Source organism: Silene latifolia, chromosome 8 (assembly GCF_048544455.1).
Source record: "Silene latifolia isolate original U9 population chromosome 8, ASM4854445v1, whole genome shotgun sequence".
Lineage (NCBI taxonomy): Eukaryota > Viridiplantae > Streptophyta > Magnoliopsida > Caryophyllales > Caryophyllaceae > Silene > Silene latifolia.
The window spans coordinates 107,346,563-107,364,919 of record NC_133533.1 but is presented as its reverse complement, the minus strand read 5'-3'; the positions used below and the strand labels follow the sequence as shown (position 1 = coordinate 107,364,919).

Sequence of the window (18,357 nt, the reverse complement as noted above, 5' to 3'; positions counted from 1 at the left end):
CATTTACTCTGTTACAATCATTTCACCGCATTTAATTAAAATAGCGTTCCCAATTGTAGTGAAATGGACTAAATTGAGGAAGTGTAATGTCATGAAATGTGTATTTTTCAGGATTCTATTGGCGAAAAGGAACATGACATACAAAATAAATGTCCAAATCGACTTGTTCCTTGTGCTCCGTCTTGTGGACTTCCTGATGACTTGGTCTTTACCATCTTGCTTCTCATTCCTGCTAAACTCCTTCACGAAAACATGAGATTTATTAGTCGGTTTTGGCGTCAAACCATCACTTCCCCTTGTTTTATCACCAATCACCTTCAAATTTCGTCAGCTCATCATACTCATGGTCTCCTGGTTGATTTTCCTTGCCACCAAAATAATGTAGCCTTTTATATCAAACCACCAACTAGCGGCGATGCCAATCCTGAATTTCGAGTGACTGAATTAGCAAAGCCGCCCTTTGACTGTCGTATTAGAGGCTCATATCATGGTTTAGTCTTGCTCCAACATGAAGTTAACAGAGACCAATTTCATGTAGCCAATCTCGTCACTAAATCCATAGTAAGCCTACCTTCTTTTCCGAAGTTTGCCAACCTCTCTACCGAAAACTATGAATTTAGTTGGACTGGCATCGCTTTCTCGTATTCTTCTTCAATCAACCGTTACAAAGTTGTGATTGCGACTCATCCTTACATTAAACATCTTAAGCAGAGTCAGACACCGCCACAGGTTTGGGTTTATACTGTGGGCGTTGACCAAAATTGGCGAAAACTTGAGGTACCAGCTGGCATAGACAAGTTTTCCCTATGGTGTGCATTGAACCCTGTACAGATACCATTCCATAGTCCTAGAAGTGTTGGAGGATTTGTTTATTGGAGTGGTATTAGTTATCCTTATGCTTATGGTGTTGCCCTCGATGTCGACACCGAATTATTCCAACGCTTTATTCTGGCCCCTACAACCAAAAGGGGTATTCTTAATTATTATTGGATTATATGTTTACAAACAGGCCTTGGTGTGGTCATAACCTATAAAGGGGGTAATTTGTGGAGGTTGTACGAGTTAACTGACCTCAAATCTAGTAAATGGACCAAAATCGTAGACATTGACGCTCGCGCCATCCTTAATCAAATTAAAAATTACTTGCAATCCACAGGTTTACCATCAGTGACACCTATTGTTTATACAAATGATGAAAAGCTTTGGTTTCTTAGTAGTCCCTCCTCAGCAAACTTGTTTTATTACAATATGAGGGAGGAACTTATTGTGCCGGTTCCGTTAAACGGGAAAGATATCGCTGCTTACCATCATGTCAACACATTGCTCACATTGAAGAATTGTTGAGTTGTGCTGCCTAGACATGTTCATGTTCCTCTGTTAAATTACTTGTATCACCTTTATTTGGAAATAGATAAATGTGTGTGTAATTTATTGTACTATTATTTTATTATGTAATTTATTTATGCGAAGAAAACCAAACGAATGCATATTTCAAATTGTACTCTTTCTTGATCTAATTATTGGATTTTCATAATTGTCTTCCTAACCAACTCTCTCTCTCTAACTTCCTCTCTCTTACTTTCCCAAAACAACCAAAAAACAAACCCTATTTTGCTCCGCCGCCTCCTCTGATCACGCATAACCTTCCCCGCCTCCCTTATCCCTTCGCCGGAGATGGGGTCGTCCCAAGGCCTATCTCCGGCGAATCATCGCATCTCTTTTCCGTTTTCGCTCCCTCCGTTCGACCTCGTTTTTGGTTCTTCTTGACGGTGAACGATAGCCTCTGGTGGTCGGCCGATGGTGTCTTCGGGTGGTTTCCTGGTTTGTTTCTTCTGCTCTTCCCGCTCCTTCGGTCTCTGTCCTGTCATTGAATGCTATACATGCAACCCAGGGGTGTTCCCCGTCCCCTCGCCCCTTCCCCCCACCCCTGGTAGAAATCAATCATCCTTGTTTTATGTCGGTTGGTGTCGATGAGCATAGCTCATCTTGTTTGGGTTTCGTGTCGTGGTGGTATGGTTTGGGATTTGTTGGTGTCCCTTTCCGCCACTCGTTGTTCCTTTCCCCGGTATGTCGGTTGGTGTCGTTGTGTTTCTCATGGTTGATCTAGTTTCATGTAGGCCAATGGTTCTGGGGAGTCTTGATTGGTGTCGGGGTTGCTGTTGGTGTTTTTGGTGTCATCCGTTTCCGCTTCATCGGCCTTGTTTGGGTCTGTCGTTTCCGTCTCTTTTGTGTATGAGGTCTTGTTTGGGGAGTTTTGATGGAGATTGTGTGGGGTTTGGTGAGGTTGGGTGTTTGGTTGTGTTGTTGGGTCGGGTCGGATGCGGTGGGATCGTTTTTCTCGCGCATGCTTAAACCTGGATTAGCTCTTTTTCTGTTTGTTCTCATTCTGTTTTTTCATATAATAAATTACTGGTGGTTTGGGGTGTCCTGTCCTCTTATCCACGGGTCAAGTAGGATGATTGGTAGAGTGCATTGGTTTTGTGTTGAGCCATTTTCTCTGAGATTTCCGGAGATGGATTTGGTGAAGGGGAAGGTTAAGTGGTTTCCTCCTTTAGTTCTCACCTATTTACTCGCTTTCCTTGGGTACGAGTGTCTCGGCAGCGGGGGTTATGTTCCAAAGTGTAGGAGTTTACTCTCCTCTGGAGACAGATTTTCATGGTCTGTTATCCGCCTTTTCTTTCTACGTCCTTGTGGCGTAAGTGCACTTTGTTCTTTCTCGCTGGGTCACGGGGCTCGCTGGAACCCAGATGACGTTTACTACAGCCTAGGAGATGAATCTCCAAGACGCTTTAGGGGGTCTTGTTGCAGGTATTTTTCTGAAGCTTGTTCGATCAAGACGCGTAAAGGTGGAGTTGTTTTTATGGGGGCTCGTTGGTTTCCCGAGAAAGTTTATCACAGCCTAGGAGATGAATCTCCGAGACTCGTTCCTGGGTCTTGTTGCAGGTATTTCTCCGAAGCTTCATCTATCATGACAAGAAGAGATGAGTACTTTCCCTGGGGCAGCGATGCTTGCCCAAAAAAGTTTGCTAGGGATGTTGAGATTGATATCCGTGATCAGACATCCATCGTTTGCCAGCATCACGATGCTGCGAGCCAATGCATTTACCTTGTTGTTTTAGGTTATGTTTCTGTTAGTTCTTTAGTGTTTTATGTTGTTGTTTATTGGTATGGTTTAGTTAGCCATACCGCCGCAATGTAAAACTCTTTCTTTCCAGCTGTCAAAAAATTATTGGATTTTCCAAGCACTTGCTTCTCTTTGGGTTGACGTTTTCAAATTTGGGATTTCATTTCAAGTTAGCAATTTTGTTTCATTAAGTCAATTTTAAATTCGAGAAGTTTACTTAAGCTTGTATTCAATTTGAGCTATAATTTTGGTCGACGAGCGGACCAGGGAGTAGCGACTTGGATTTTATGGTATTCGATTCATCGAACTCTTGAAATGCGCACATTTGGGAATGATTATTGGTAAGACTCTTCAACGTCTTAAAAACTCTGTCACATCAACTTCCTACTAACTTTTATTATTACTAGTTGTTGCGCCGCGCCCTACCGGGCGCGGAGCCCCAATTCGTGTGAACGTTCTTTCGTTTTTTAAGGTATATCGTTAGTGTAGTTAGCTTCTAAGAAGGAAACATCTTACTATTTTTAGAAAGATTAGTTATTTATACATATTAGACACTGCGCCTCTAGGAGCTATTGATTTGTAAAAAACTGTAATTGCCAAAAGCTAATTAGTTTTAAGTCTTTACAGTTTATAAAGTGCAACCTTAATATTAGACGCCCGTTGTTAATCCTAAAAGAAACGGTTCCAAAAGTGCGCCAAAATTTGCCAAGGCAGCTTTGAAACGTCTTGCTTTTTTAGTTTAGACAAACTTGTTGTAGCACCCACTCTAGTTTCTGTGTTCTAGAAAGAGCTGTTGTGGGGATGACCTGTACATACAGATGGGTTTTCAGAATTTTGTCTTCGATGTACTCAAGGTAGTTTCCCCGTTCCTGCAGATCACAAAACGCGTGCATAAATTGTAAGCCGTTCAATTTTTTTTAAAAGTGAGGTATGAGGTTTCTTATAATATAATCAACTTATTATGGGCTTGTAGTTGGTCTTGGTAGACAGCAAACATACAAGGTACTATGTATAGTAATGTTGTTACCTGCACAGTCATGTCATACAAGTTCGATGCCTCCATTTGTACAAGCTTTTCTGAATTGGTAGTGGATGCTGTTAGAGTGTATTTTCCAGACGCTTCTGCTGCTTCAAATGTCGTTCTCATTCTGTATATGCAAACCAGAGTATAGTCAATAAGCCATAATAGTTTTGTTTGTAGTGTTGTTACTTGGTTGTTTGTGTGTGTAGGGGGGGGGTAATCTACATTGTTGAATTATTACCGTGGAATTGAGATGACATTTGCTGTTAAACATGAAGCACATGTATATACAGAGCCCTTAGATTGACCGCCGCTTGTGCCGCAAAAGCTACAACCAAGGTACAGGTGTACATCGTATTTGCTAAAATTGTTCAGCTTAACGTGCAACCAGTAGGATTCCTCTTGTAAAGTGTTGTAAGCCTGTAATTTGTACCAATTCTTAATCAATACTTTCTATATATTCGCGTTTGTGAGAGAAATGCTAATGATTCGTAAAATAAATACCTTTGACAACGGTATTGATATCTTGTGCACACTCATTGGGTTGGTGATGAGTGTTGATGTCATAAAGTATGGTTGTTGCATTTAATAGTGTGTTTCGGTGTAATATGTAGGTAACATTTTTATGGAACTTACATTCTTTTGGAGAAGATTTTCAAATGTTGTTATCTTGCGTGTGAGCGTTGGATGGCGGCACTCGAAGATCTGTTGTCTCTTTGCATTAAGCATGTTTTCGTTTTCCTTAGCCCTGTATTAATGTAAATAGATGTATATATATAGCAAGAAAATATATCATATAGTCATCCAAATCATTCAATGCGCGCTTACCAAGTCTTAAGTGAGTCGGCTTTTTCTACTTGTGGATTTAAGATAATGAACGATGCATGCGTTGTTATGAGTGAGAAGCCTGCAATATATGAGATCATAATTTGTTGTAAGTAAGTTTCAATATTCTTTGTTGCTATATACTTACGTGTCAAGTTTCAGATTGAACCTTTCTGGTATGAGGGCATCAGAGCTGTAAAGCCAACTACTGGAAAGGTTGCTGCAACAGAGTGTAATGCTGCACATTCTTGTATGGCTAAGTCTGTCCAAGCTGTTATCATCATCACCTGCTGATGACTACATGCAGGAAGAGACGTTTGTAAAGTTTTGACTTTGTATAGGCTTTTGTATACATAGTTTGGTGTCAACAATTAAAAGTTTACCTGTGATCAACAATTACAACCTCACAAGCATCTGAGGTTCTACAGTTGTAGTTAATATTGTTGCAACGTCGGTCCACATATATAAGAACTCCTAAGACATCTGGGATTGTAGATATAGTTAAATGGCGGATTGGGCGTATGTATTTATTATTTTTTATCTTGTGTATCTTTTTTTCTTTCACTTATTATTGTATGTGTATTATTAGTTGAAACTGGTTTGTATATTTAATGGCACTGTAACTTACCGTAGCGAACATCGAGTGATACTATCCTAGGGATAGTTCCAATTAACACGTAATTAGGCATATCAGGAACTTCTAGTTCGGGCACACGTTGGATAATCGTGTCGATGTTGAAATCAATTTCATAAATTTGATTTCCCGAACTTCCTGAAGTGTCTGTACGTATTGGTTCGACCCTAGCGTTAGCAATGTCGTATTCGTTGCCTTCTTGCATAATATCCTCAAATGCTTCTAAGGATTCATTGAAGAGGTAGGTCTTCATAATAGTACCCTGCACGGACAGGAACGTTTCCTATTACTGTAGTTGGATGTGGTTAAGTTAAAGTACATATGAGTATGCGTAACATGAAAGCTTTGATTTTAGGACCTTTGCTTCTGATTAGGTAAATCTAGGGACAATTGGTCATGCACAGGGAAAATGTAAAGGACCAACAATTATACACAATTCTGTTCAGCGTACGGCATAACAGTATAAGTTTTAAGAGGATGAAGTTCACCAAAACAACAACAAAAAAATATAATTCAGGCAATATCTTAATTTGATTTTGCGACTTTTAGCAAACAATGCCATTTGTCTGGGTACCTCAAGACAGCAGGTGTCTGATATATAATGTTGTTATAGTTTAGCAATCAAGGATAGTTTTGTTAATCAGGAAATCTTTTTAAATTATCTGAAATGTACCTCGTCATCTTGGAAGGTGATTTCTTGGTACTCTAAGGGGCTTCCAGGTGTTGCTGAACGCACATTTGTTATATCAATGACCCGTGCTTTAATAGTGTACGGACCAGTTGTGCCAGAGAGTTCCCTAATGTGTTTCCTCAAAGGTCTCATAATGATCTGCTTTTTTTCAGAATTGGAGCAGTAATACTGGTATGAATCTTTTGATGTACAGATACAATATATAGCACATATAATATAGCTACTATTCAGCTATGTCTGGTAAAAAAAGTGGATAAGTTTAGATGGATTTTAGATTCAGTATTTCTGCAGTAAACTACGTAAAAGTTTGTTTGTGACTGACTGCTAGCCTTATCGATTTGGTTTGAAGAATAACAGGGAAAAAAATGTATGTACCTTGGATAAGCTGGAGCAAGATGTCTAAGACTGCCTCTACAATATGTGGTTAGATCTTTGAATTTTATGATAGTGCTTTTATGTTATTTTTTTTGGTGGGGGTGTGGGTGTGTAGTATGTGGTGAGCTGAGAACAATATTTGAGCTTTTATGTTTAGTAAACGAGATTAGAATCTATATTATTGTTTTTTCTTTTGTTGTTGTATAACACTGTAATATCGTTCTATGTAATATGTTTAATCTTTTATTAATACTGTTTAATGAATTATCTATGTTGTATGTATGCATGTTCTATAAGGTCTAATCATACACTCTTTAGATATTGTGGAGAATATTATCTTTTGAGTTGTACATTTCTTTTGCTTAATTCAGGGGATTGTGTTTTGAAGGTAAGATATATAGTTTGTCTCCAACTGACTGGTTAGATGTAGGTGCAACTGTCAATCGAATCATCTGGTTTGTGCAGTGTCAAATGTTTTAATTCTTTTTGGTGCCATTGATACTGTTTTCTTACTTTTTTTTTGTTTTTCTTGTCCGGCTACAATGCTAACTTTCTTCTGTCTGTTTGTAAAGCGTATGGATGTATACCAGTGAAAGGGCAGACCAATTTAGAAAGTTATGTCAAATGTTTTTGTTGGCAGACGTTTAGAGAGTAAATTACACGTTAAATGGAACCATTACTTTCATAGGGCTTATCTATGAAATTTCATCTTGTAATTATTAGGCATAGATGATTATTTAAGTGGAACAATAAACATGATTAATTCATAAAAGAAACTTGGACTGGATCGTTAATTAGTTACTTAAACACAATAATTATTTTTTTTTGGACATTTTTTGGAAGCATAGGTCCAAAATAATACATTTAACCCCAAAAGCAAAAATCGGAATGCTTTTGGTCGGAACACAATGCTATGTATGCAAAAGTGTTCCCAAAATGTTAGAGGCGCCCTATAGCCTCTACACAACCATTCCGTTTTCTAGAAATGGATAGGAGGTGCACTGTCAAGGCTTTATAAGTAGAGAAGGCAGTCTTAGTTACTATTTACATATATGCTGCAGACGTACAGCTTAGAAGTGTTAGAATCTGGGACTACTGGGTTGCAGCTGAGCTGCTGGTGTTTTTCCTTTTCTTGGTAGGCGATCCAGAACCCTGCTTGGTAGTGTGGCGCTTTGGAGTGCTCTGTGCTGGGGTTTCTGGAGTGCATGAAGCAGTTTTTTCAGCTTTGGGTGGTTTCAGCAATGGGGTTGTGGGCATGGAAAGCGCTTTAGTCGTATTAGTAGAGACAGGTGGATGAGTAATTTCATTATCGGCAGTTTCAGTAGGAGCTTCAGACTGCAACTGGATGTTTTCAGGACTTGTAACGACTGACGCAGGAAGCTTTCGTAATGCAGGATAGTCGGAAGTCACTGCAATATCAACCAGGGTTAGTTTTGTAGAGGGCTGTCCTGTTTCTTCAAATTGTAATTTTCTGGCTACTGACGCTGGCTGATCTGAACTGACCATGATCGGTACAGTATTTGAACTGTGATCTCTGTTTTGATCGTCCGTGTTAGCTTCTGATTGTTCTGACGCATCTCTGTGTTGCGATGGAACTGCAACAATTTTACGAAGAGCCCATTGCAAAATATTGTTTCTTGATAGCGCAATCTTTGGTGAAACTTCAATTACCAAGGGCCCATTCTTTAAAGGTTCACAAGCTTTCGTGAAGGTTATACTGTCATTCTGAAAGAGAGGACAATAGCTCAACTTAGAGATTACAAATAGGACATTTTCTTGAATTGAATCTGTAATGTTTTTTTAAGTCAGCATTTATGTTTTATGACGTTTTGATGTTAATTGATGTCTGGCTGAACCAAACCTACTTGTTTATCTGATTTAGTCGCTCTACCACAATGACACATGGTATTTTTTTGATATTCAAAATGTTTGTTACAGGTTTGTTTGAGAAGACATAGCTAAAGTTGTAATGTTTGGGTCCTAAATGGTGTTGTTCATTTGTCTGCTATTCACGTTTAGAGGTCAGCTGGTATGAATGTCGGATACTGCTCTGTAGTGTTATAAGTGCAGACGCTATTTAAATGCGATAACGTACCGTATGTTTCATATGGAATATATCTGCAGCTGACATCTGGAACATTGCAATCGCATCGTTGTGAATCTTTGTTATTTCTATCTCGTCCGATTCGTCGAGACTTCACAATTGAATGTAATCCTGCGTTTAAATTGTATAAGTTACTAATATAGAAGAGTTTGATCATTAGGCACTTTGAGTGTGTCATTTACAGGAAATGTGCGTGTAGTCTACCTTGGCTCTGACAGAACTCCATCTTTAGTGCATGTTTCACATTTGAAAGATTCTCCAGATGCATAGTCAGTACGTTTACCACAGTTTGAACAGCCTAAGTACGCATTAATTTTCTGCAGGTCTGGTTTTGGCACTGTGACGTTCAATTTGTACTTCTCGTCCTAAAGCGTCTTGCTTGCCTGTTGCGAATTACACATTAGACATCGAATGTAAGACAGTGGACGTAAGGGCAACTTAATATTAAGTGTGGACATATAACATATTGTTTTCTTAAGATGACCACTTGCAAGCCATTGTTTATACCTTTTTTTTAGTGAGATTACCCAACGTAATTAGAGGTGTAGGTGTGTCCGGGTCTCTGAGCTGGTAAATTTTTGACTGTAAATCTTTCAGGGAGTTTCTGTTCCGGCCCCCCCTACAGAAGATAACTGTGATTAGTAAGTCAGTGGTGTTTAACTAAGCACTGAAAATGAAGTTGGCAAATAATGTTTTAGGTTTAGAGCCGAAGAGATCATACCATTCTATCTGGGCAGTAATTTTAGGACCTGTAGGATCTGTATTGATTATGGTTGACGTGGTGCATGTTAATGAGAAGCCTGCATGATTCTTAGATTAATACAGCAGATATATTGGAACATGATAAGCCTTATGACACTGTTATAGGTTATACCTTTATAGCTGGAAACCCGTAAAGCTGTGAAGCCAATTACAGGTAATTTATCGACTATGGAAGTCAGCTTATCACATTCGTCTTCTGAAAGATCATTCCAAGCTGAGACTACAATTGGTTGTTCAGAACTGGGCCATAAGTGGTAGTGTTAGTTAGTCGGGAGGTCGGTATGTCCAGTATGTTTTAAAAAATGCAACAAGCGTTACCTGTGGTCAGTAATAACCATCTCCCTAACAGTGCTTTTGCGGCCTTGCTTGGAGGGAACTTTGCGCGCAACTGGTTCGACATACAACAGGATTCCAGCAACGTCTGGTAGCATCATTTTTGTTAGGGTTACTAAACAGAAACATTATGTAAGTAAGTGAAGTCATTCTGCACATTCGTTTTTTACCAAAGATGTCGTAAGGTGTTGTTGTTTTTGGTACTTGGGAAACATTCTGGTATTCTGGCAGTAAGGCCTCAGGTGTAGTTGCAAGCGGGCGGATTAGTGTCTGCTTCCCAAAATCCATTGTGTATGGAACTTCAGCAGGATCTCGCCTATATTGGTCCTGCATTGGCCTGATTGGGGCATTTGCAATTTCATATACTCCGTTGCACATAATCGCTTCTTCAAGAGCTGCAACTTGATCCCCAAATAGAATCCCCCGCATTTTATGTCCCTGTACAGAGATATCTCAAACTCAGTAAGATATTTGTTTTTTTTTTTTTGTTTTTTTTTGTTAAAAAAAGGCTGTTTTTTGAAATACGGCAAGTAGTTTTCATAGTTGACGCCGGCAAAACGAAAAAGAGCGATGGCTATTATTTGTGTTTCTGTAAATACAGCATCTGAAACGCAGTGACATCTGCATGAAAGTACTCACTAAATGTAAAGTAAGCTGAGATTAAAAGTTTTACATAACCAACTCAGTGTAGACAAAATCCAACAAAGCTATATAGACGACTTAAGTACACAAATAACAAATTGATGACTGGTAATTAATAACACACAGTGTCATTCCTATAAACTTGGTATGCAAGATATACACAATATAATAGACACGTTATTTGCCTTATCATCTTGCAGTACCACCGTCTGATAGAGGACATCCTTTGCAGATCTTTGGGCTTTCCCTTTTTTGCAAAACCTTAACCTTGACCCTGTAATTTATGCTATTGCTGTTCAGTTCATCTAAATATACCCTGCCTTCAGTCATGATAGACGGTGCACTGTATATAAAGCAACATTGCGAGAATGTAAGCAAGTGTTCAGGTAAATTAGATGCACAATTGCTGGGAATTTTTGAAGAACAGCACTGTTATTTAAAGGATATGATTGCAAATTGAAATATAACAACAATGCTCAAGTTCTAGTTATATGAAGGCACAATTTTATCTGGAAGTTTCATAGATTCTAATAGCACGTAAAACACAGAACAATATAGTATGTACACTGTAAATGTAATGAATGTGTTGACAGCGGAATTGTCTTTTACTTCTGATAAGTTTATATTTCAACTGCGACTGGCTTATATTTAGATTTGCCCTATACTATATTGTCTGACAACTCGTTTACTTGTATCTCACTGCTGTTGGTTTGAAAGAAAGCTTTGTTAAGCAGATTGACAATTGTACACTGGAAGGTATTAAACAGAGCAACAAGGGTAACCTGATTTGACCTCTAACACCATTAGAATTTAGAAGCCCTAAAATTTAAAAAGGCTAAATGTTTGTATATAAATAGCATTAACGCCATTGATGCAGGACATTCTATAGCATAACTACAACATATTACAAATCTAATCATTGTAAAGTTGCCATTATAATCATGCATGTTATTACAGAAGCTGAAAGTTGAAACAGTTACTTTCTAATACACATAATTGCAAGCAAAAGCAGTCTTAAAGAAATTACCTCTTTACAGTTGGTAATTAGAATTGTTTCCTGTCGAAGGAAGATCGTAAGATCACAGTTAATTCTTCCAATGAGTCTTGTTTTGAAAGCTTTGCTTAACTTGTTTTTATCAAGATCAGTATTGAGGAGTGGTGTGGTTTATACTTTTAGTATATTGTTTTACTGACAGAGGGACAAATTGTTGGACTGTGTTACAGACATTAGCTTTATGCCTATGACCTATGGAGTGTTGGAGTATATTAAGGGAAGAATTTTAGTGAGGCTAGTTGTATATATGTGGTATGTAGAGCTATTGTACTTTTTAAATCAATTATTTATTGTGGTAAGGTGGGTTATTTGGGTGGAATTGTCAATTAGTAGGAATAGTTGATTGTAGTGTAAACGGTCATTTCCGGATAATATTGTATTTAGACTAAGTAGTTTATTAATTTTAGTATATGATTAACAATTAACAAGGCATATCTCTTTTGTTTTTTTTTCGTGGTTTTGTTTTTTTTTTTTTTTTTTTTTTTTTTGTAGACACACCTATTTTGTTGTTGGTTTGTTAGTTTTTTAAAATCTTTTTTCTTTTTTTTTGGATTTTTTGTGTGTGTTGCCTCGTTTTAATATGTACAAAGTTGTTTTACTGTATATTGATTTGTCCAGTTTCCGCATTTTTTTTTGCGTGTAGTTTTTTTTAATTGAATTATTATTTTTTTTTAGAAGATATTGCAGTTCTATGTCTTATTGTGGTAGGATGGATATTAGTAATTCTATGTTTGAATGGCAATATATAGGTTATAATGGCATTAATACATTAGATATTGTGAGTATGATTAGTAAGTAGTTGTACACATATAGATGCACAATTACGTTTAACTTTTTTGATGCACCATCTGTTTAGGATTAAAATACCCTTTTAGGAGGTTTGATTATAAATGCTCCCTCCAATTTCATTTATTGTTCCCCTTTCTTTTTTGGTATGAGAAATGAGTGAATCAATTTGGAGTATACAATACACATTATCCCGCATTAAACTGATTTTGCGCCATACAAAGTTGTCCCAAAAAGGAGAGAGGGAATAATAAGAAAAATGGATGGAAAGGGAAAGGGGAATAATAAACGAAATTGGAGGGAGTATTTTTTTTTGGGAATTGAATCATTAAAATCTACATCTTCATAAAATATCACCCTTAATATTATGCCTAATATCTGGTTTACATAGAGGAGAAGTTCTTTGTTCACATAAACATTCTATGGAATCTAACTTCTATTTAGTGGTCAGCCTAATCGTGATTTTAAGTTGTTGGTTAGGCATACATATTTCTAAAAGCTAATTCATCGTCCATTGGACTATAGTTTATAGCAGCTGGCATATCTGGCAACTGAACACTTGAGCTGGGATGTCATCACCAAATAGCGCTGGTCCAATCAAAGCTAAGGTAGCGCCTTTTTTCACATGGCAGTGCTGTGCATAGTAAGTCGTAGATAATGTTCAGGAAGTTTGTAGCTCCAGGTGTACAGAATCAGCACTACTTGTCTATTCAAAGCCTATTGTACAATACAAGTAAAATTCGTTAATATTAGCTGTGATTAAATTCCTAACAATAATCCGTCAAGAGATGTAATGTTCAGGTAGTAAGTCAGTAGCAGTAGTTTACCTTTAAATGGTAGTAAGTGGTACAATTCCTGCAAGGGTTAGAGCTTCATATGATACGACGTTTCTGACGAAGGTAGCGGGAATCGTTTCGGGCCGGTCTTTGCGATTTAATCGTAACGTGTTTTGCTTTCGTCGTGCTCGGATAGTGCCACATATAGCTGTCCATGAGAGAAACACGGGCGAGGTAGGTACACAAAGAACTGACTTAAAGTTTGACCTTGACACTTGTTGACTGTCATTGCAAAGCTGAGCTTCAATGGAAACTAGTTCCTCTGGAATTGAAAAGGATAGTTAGCTGAAGGAGCTGGGCGGAGTTTGATCCGTGGTATCAGCACGGTGTCTCCCCTGTTTTGCCCAGTCATAATTACACATTCAATTGTGTTTGGTAAAAACTTCTTACATATTAGTCGTGTGCCATTGCATAAGTCAAATGATGGTTGGAGGTTCCGAATCAGAATAACAGGGCAATTTTCTTTAAGTATAAGTTTGTGAGGACTTATTCCCCCCGGATTCAATTTGTTGATGAACTCAGCAGGATAGGCTGCACAGGTGTCATCTAACATTGAATCGTGACTTGTGTATGTTACAGATTGTCCTGGGAACTGGTCAATTAGAGCGTCATTAATGGCATCAACATCGTCGTTTAAGGGTGTTAAAATAGCTCGATCTGTAAATAGGTTAGGATCAAAGGTCCCAAATGCTAATTCTGGAAATGCAAGTGCCGCAAAATCAGCAATTGGATTTGGACTTGACTGGTCCAGAACTCTGACAATACCATCCGGAAGTTCTATGTTCTCACATTCTTTCGTTTGTAACTCGCCATTGCCAAGTGCAAGTAAAAACTTTGCAAATTCCGGATCATCTTTAGCACGTAGGTTTTCAGTCAGGCTAAATTTAATAAGCCTTGGCCAGAGGTGTGAGCTGAACAAACTCGCTTCTACGACTTCATGCTGGGATTTTCGAGGTAGAATAGGAAGTGTTGCCGAAAGTCACCTCCGAATACAACCACCTTTCCTCCAAAAAGCTGGTTTGGGTCACACAAGTCTCGAAGAAGATGGTCTAGAGACTCAATATTCTGGCGTTTTGACATTGAAGCCTCATCCCAAATTATCAAACTTGCTAAACAGATCAATGCAGCTAGGCTACTTTGTTTGGGGACGTCACATGCCAGAGATATGTCACATTCCAAGGGTATTTTGAACTGCGAATGCGTTGTTCGCCCGCCGGGTATGTTAGCTGCAGCTATTCCTAAAGACGCCGTAGGCAAGACAATTTCTCCCATCATGCGCACCTCAGCGTACAATGCTTTGTATAAGAAAGTTTTACCGGTGCCCCCCGGTCCGTCTATAAAGAATGCCCCTGGTTTCGACGACTGTATGTGTCCCATAATTGTTGTAAATGCGTCTTTTTTGAGCTAGATTTAACAGAGATTTACACAATCTGCAGTCTTCAGGTATTGCTGCATCTAGGGCATCAACTATATCTCTATTGCGTCGAGCGTCGTCATCAGTGCAGGTATCTAGATGATCCAGCCCAAACTCTGCCATTGTCTTTCCCATAGCTTCTAAATACCTCTCGACTGCACGTGCTGTTAGCTGACTAATTTTCAGTGGGTCGTCAGGAAATTGAAATCGAAAATCATCTGACAACGATTCGTAGTGTGTACTCCATAACAAGGACGGGTCCTTTGGCTGGGCGAAAATTAGTAATGTTGAGAAAAGGCGACGAAGTACAATAGGCATCTGCATTGCACACGCTTCTGCCATACATAATTCGGCAGCATCCTCTTCTTCAACCAACCTGTGTCGCAAGGCCGCCTCTTGGAATGTTGCACACACGTATCCATCCACCGTTTTCAGATACTCAAATGAGGTGGGACCTCGGATGTGTAGTAACAACAGCCTTAGGAAAAACCTCTCACCTTCGGCTGGTGCTACAAAAACCAGTCTGCCAATTGCAATAACTTTGTTCTTCCTCTTTTCCCAAGTTCTAGACCCCGTATCCCAACGGTAGTGCTCTGTGAATTCACCATACAACAATTTGGGGCATCCTTCGGTTGCACTTGTCTGAAAAACTCGTTAGAGGCGTGCGGCTCTTTTTTTCATCAAGAATGAGATCAGCCTAAATTATCCGTTGGCCTAAGACGTATTGTCTGCATGTTTGGAAGGTGCACCTGCAGGGGCATCACCGGTGGTTGTGTCTCAAATAGATCAAAGCCAAATATTCGCCAAGCTGCTTCACATGGAGATACCCACCGGCCTGTTTGGTATTGCGAAATTTCATCTACTGCTTGAGGTTCTTCACCTTCAGCTAAACTAAAGGATACCCTGTCATGGCCTTTGTATATATACTTATATAAATATTTCACTGCGTGCATTGTTGAACATACTTCAACATTCAGATGACAGTCGAACAGTGACAATAAGTATGGGTTATAAGGGATAACCCATCTGTTGTCCATATTGTGCTTCCGTATAACAACCACGTCGCCTGTGTTGCGTCTCCTATAGTCCAGATACCCAGAACCATTAATTATAGTATCAGGTGTGTAGGGCTTTGGGTAATTAAATTTGCAGCGCCCTAGTGTGTTGGGATGTTTCATACACGAACATGCAGGATTAAGATTGCCACAAGGACCGTGCATCATGTGCTTAAGCACAGACTTACGAAGGGATGGGTTTGCCATAGACGGTATTTCAGCAGAAACAAATTTGTCAAAATCGGTGGGCATTTAAACTTATACCCATCTTTCAAAATGATAAGGAAGTGCACATGAGGGAGACCCCTTTTTTGGAATTCAACTACATATACGTACGCAGCCACTTCGCCAAAGATTTGCTTTTCTACAATTTGTTTCTTCAGCGCTAGAAGCTTAGCACGGAAGACTCTAGCTACCAAGTCCGGTCTATTCTGAGCCTCCTCTCCTGAAGCTAGTTGATCTTTTATCTCAGGCCAGTTAGCATTGCACGTCATGGTGACAAACAGATCTGGTTTTCCAAACCTATGAATAAGAGCCATTGAGTTCAGATATCTTTTTTTCATGTCCCGGGGTCCTCCCAAGAAAGTCGGTGGCAAAATAACTCGCTTGCCAATGTTCGCCGCGCGATGCTCGCCTGCCCCAACAGTATCAAGAATTCCTTGGTATAACTCAGCCCTTATCGTTTCTTGATTGTTCCGAAAATAATCAAGCCTTGTATTTTCGATCTTAACATACATGTCAACCACGTCATCTTTGAAAACACCGTCTGTTCTAAGTAACATATTCCTGGACGGATTCGCAATTTGTAACAATAATACCGGCGGCATGAAACGAACTTCGACTTTGGCCCATATATTTGTACGGCACCTGTCGTTGACATGTATAAACAATTAGCTAATGCAGATGCCACTCTTATTACTACTTTTTGTAAATCTATTAACATGTAAGTAAGTTTTACTGGTAAGGTCACATACGGTTCGATTCATCTTCTAACAGGCACTCGACGGTCTGGCTAAGTTCAGAAGATATCCTGCTATGAACATTGGCCCCTCTCTGGGCTGCATTTGAGTTTAGCTTTTGAAGCCCTTGCACCCACCCACACTCTCCGTATGGGAAAATTAATGGGTACTGCAAAGGATCGTAGCACCCATAGTAATGCATTATTCTATGGGATTGGTTATTCTTCGCAGTCACAATTATATGTGGAGTGCTAGATTCGCTAGACGATGAGTTATCTGTCCAAATAACAGCAACCTCATCAGACGTGGGTGCATTATACACTCGTTGGTCTAGGACAGGATTTCTGTGAATTCTTATTTGGGTATTTTCATTAATGGGTAGTTCTCTTAGGGATCGAAAGAAACGTGCATAGGGATTGTCAGTTGTAATTTGTATAAGGGTGTTAACGATATCCCCCCTGACTTCTGGGAAGCATCCAATGCGATTTTACGCTTCATGTTGACCATCATAGAAATATAGCTGCAAATATTTGGGTTTACAATTATCGGGAAGCAATTTAGGTACGTTATGATATATCTGGCCATGAAGTTGAAAGACATAAATACCTTTCTGAGTGGATGCTATATAATCTCCACCAAATGAGCTAAAGGCAAATAAGTTGTTATACATTCTTGCGTATGCCCGGAAATGAACCGCATCCTCGTCGGGCGAAGTGTACAGCCGTGCTAAGGCGGGGAGGGAATGCATTTGTAGGCAAGTGGATTGTTCCATCAAAGACAAAGAAGAATAATGGGGATTCATATGCAATCTTTAGGGCATTGCATTTAGTGCAAACTCGACTTTGTGGAAGTTTCAACTGTCCGTAGGCAAGGGGTGTGCAACGTGGGCGCGCAGTAAGTCTCGTGCGAATAGTAGCTTGAAAGGAGTTAGTTTAACACTATCTTATAACGATACACCAGTAACATGAACAGCAGTATGGAAACGTTATTCACCTGTTTGTCGGCGGGCTCGGGTCCTCCTCTGCCTCTTTGGCTGCGATTGTAGAGGCGTTCCATCTAAACTGTTGCATTGGACATTGCATAGAGTAAAATATATTGTTTATTAAGTTCCACCCATAAAAGATTGTATGCTGTAAATTGTACCTTGTTCCTGAATGGTCGCCATTTACGAATGTCGCTCTGGCCCGTTTTGAACGGCTAATTGGTGCAGGAGGCGTTATAGCCATGGCACAGGTTGTCTTTGTGCCACGGCTCTGTGACGACCTACATATTTGAGTCTGTAACGACATAAGTTAGAAAATGTAAGTTTGCGAATGAAAGTGTTAGGGGGGGTTGACTCGAATCACATTTCCAAACAAAACCGTAAAACAGAGGGAGTTTGTTGGTAAACTGGTTTAGATTGGGGGATAGTTCAAAGCACGGACTTCGATAAAACGGGACTGTAACAACGGCATTCAAGTATTTAGGGCTTTACTACTTTGAAAGAGGGTATCTTCCCTTTCATGTAGATATACATATCACCTATTTAAAGCACAACACGTAATATATTAGAATTCGTGCTAAATATGCAGTTCAGGATTACAATCTTCATTCACTCAGTTGGTCACTTTATATACGATATATATGTGTTAATTCAACAATTAAATGTGGGTGTATCTCCTATTTGTATTATGCAGTCATAAGTTTATTTATAGACGTTTTGTTTAAGTAGGAGTAGGGGCTCCGATAAAATGGGTGGTAAC

General features: G+C 39.2%; 3 protein-coding genes across 3 annotated transcripts; 1 reads left to right on the top strand and 2 right to left on the bottom strand.

Moving 5' to 3' along the window:
- Nucleotides 1-96: 96 nt before the first annotated feature.
- Nucleotides 97-1,344, top strand: LOC141595680 (uncharacterized). The gene has a single exon (XM_074415644.1). It carries the CDS (start codon nt 97-99, stop codon nt 1,342-1,344), a length of 1,248 nt encoding a protein of 415 aa, XP_074271745.1.
- A 2,514-nt stretch (nt 1,345-3,858) lies between these two features.
- On the bottom strand, nt 3,859-6,427 carry LOC141595679 (replication protein A 70 kDa DNA-binding subunit B-like). Its single transcript, XM_074415643.1, has 9 exons — nt 6,278-6,427; nt 5,599-5,866; nt 5,354-5,453; nt 5,140-5,267; nt 4,974-5,052; nt 4,782-4,893; nt 4,387-4,565; nt 4,152-4,272; nt 3,859-3,993 (listed from the first exon to the last, which is right to left on the bottom strand). The coding sequence occupies exons 1-9, from the start codon at nt 6,425-6,427 to the stop codon at nt 3,859-3,861; spliced, it is 1,272 nt and encodes a 423-aa protein (XP_074271744.1).
- An 8,072-nt stretch (nt 6,428-14,499) lies between these two features.
- On the bottom strand, nt 14,500-17,780 carry LOC141595678 (uncharacterized). Its single transcript, XM_074415642.1, has 5 exons — nt 17,759-17,780; nt 16,651-16,891; nt 15,993-16,523; nt 15,351-15,681; nt 14,500-15,243 (listed from the first exon to the last, which is right to left on the bottom strand). Exons 1-5 carry the CDS (start codon nt 17,778-17,780, stop codon nt 14,500-14,502), a joined length of 1,869 nt encoding a protein of 622 aa, XP_074271743.1.
- Between the last annotated feature and the right edge of the window lie 577 nt (nt 17,781-18,357).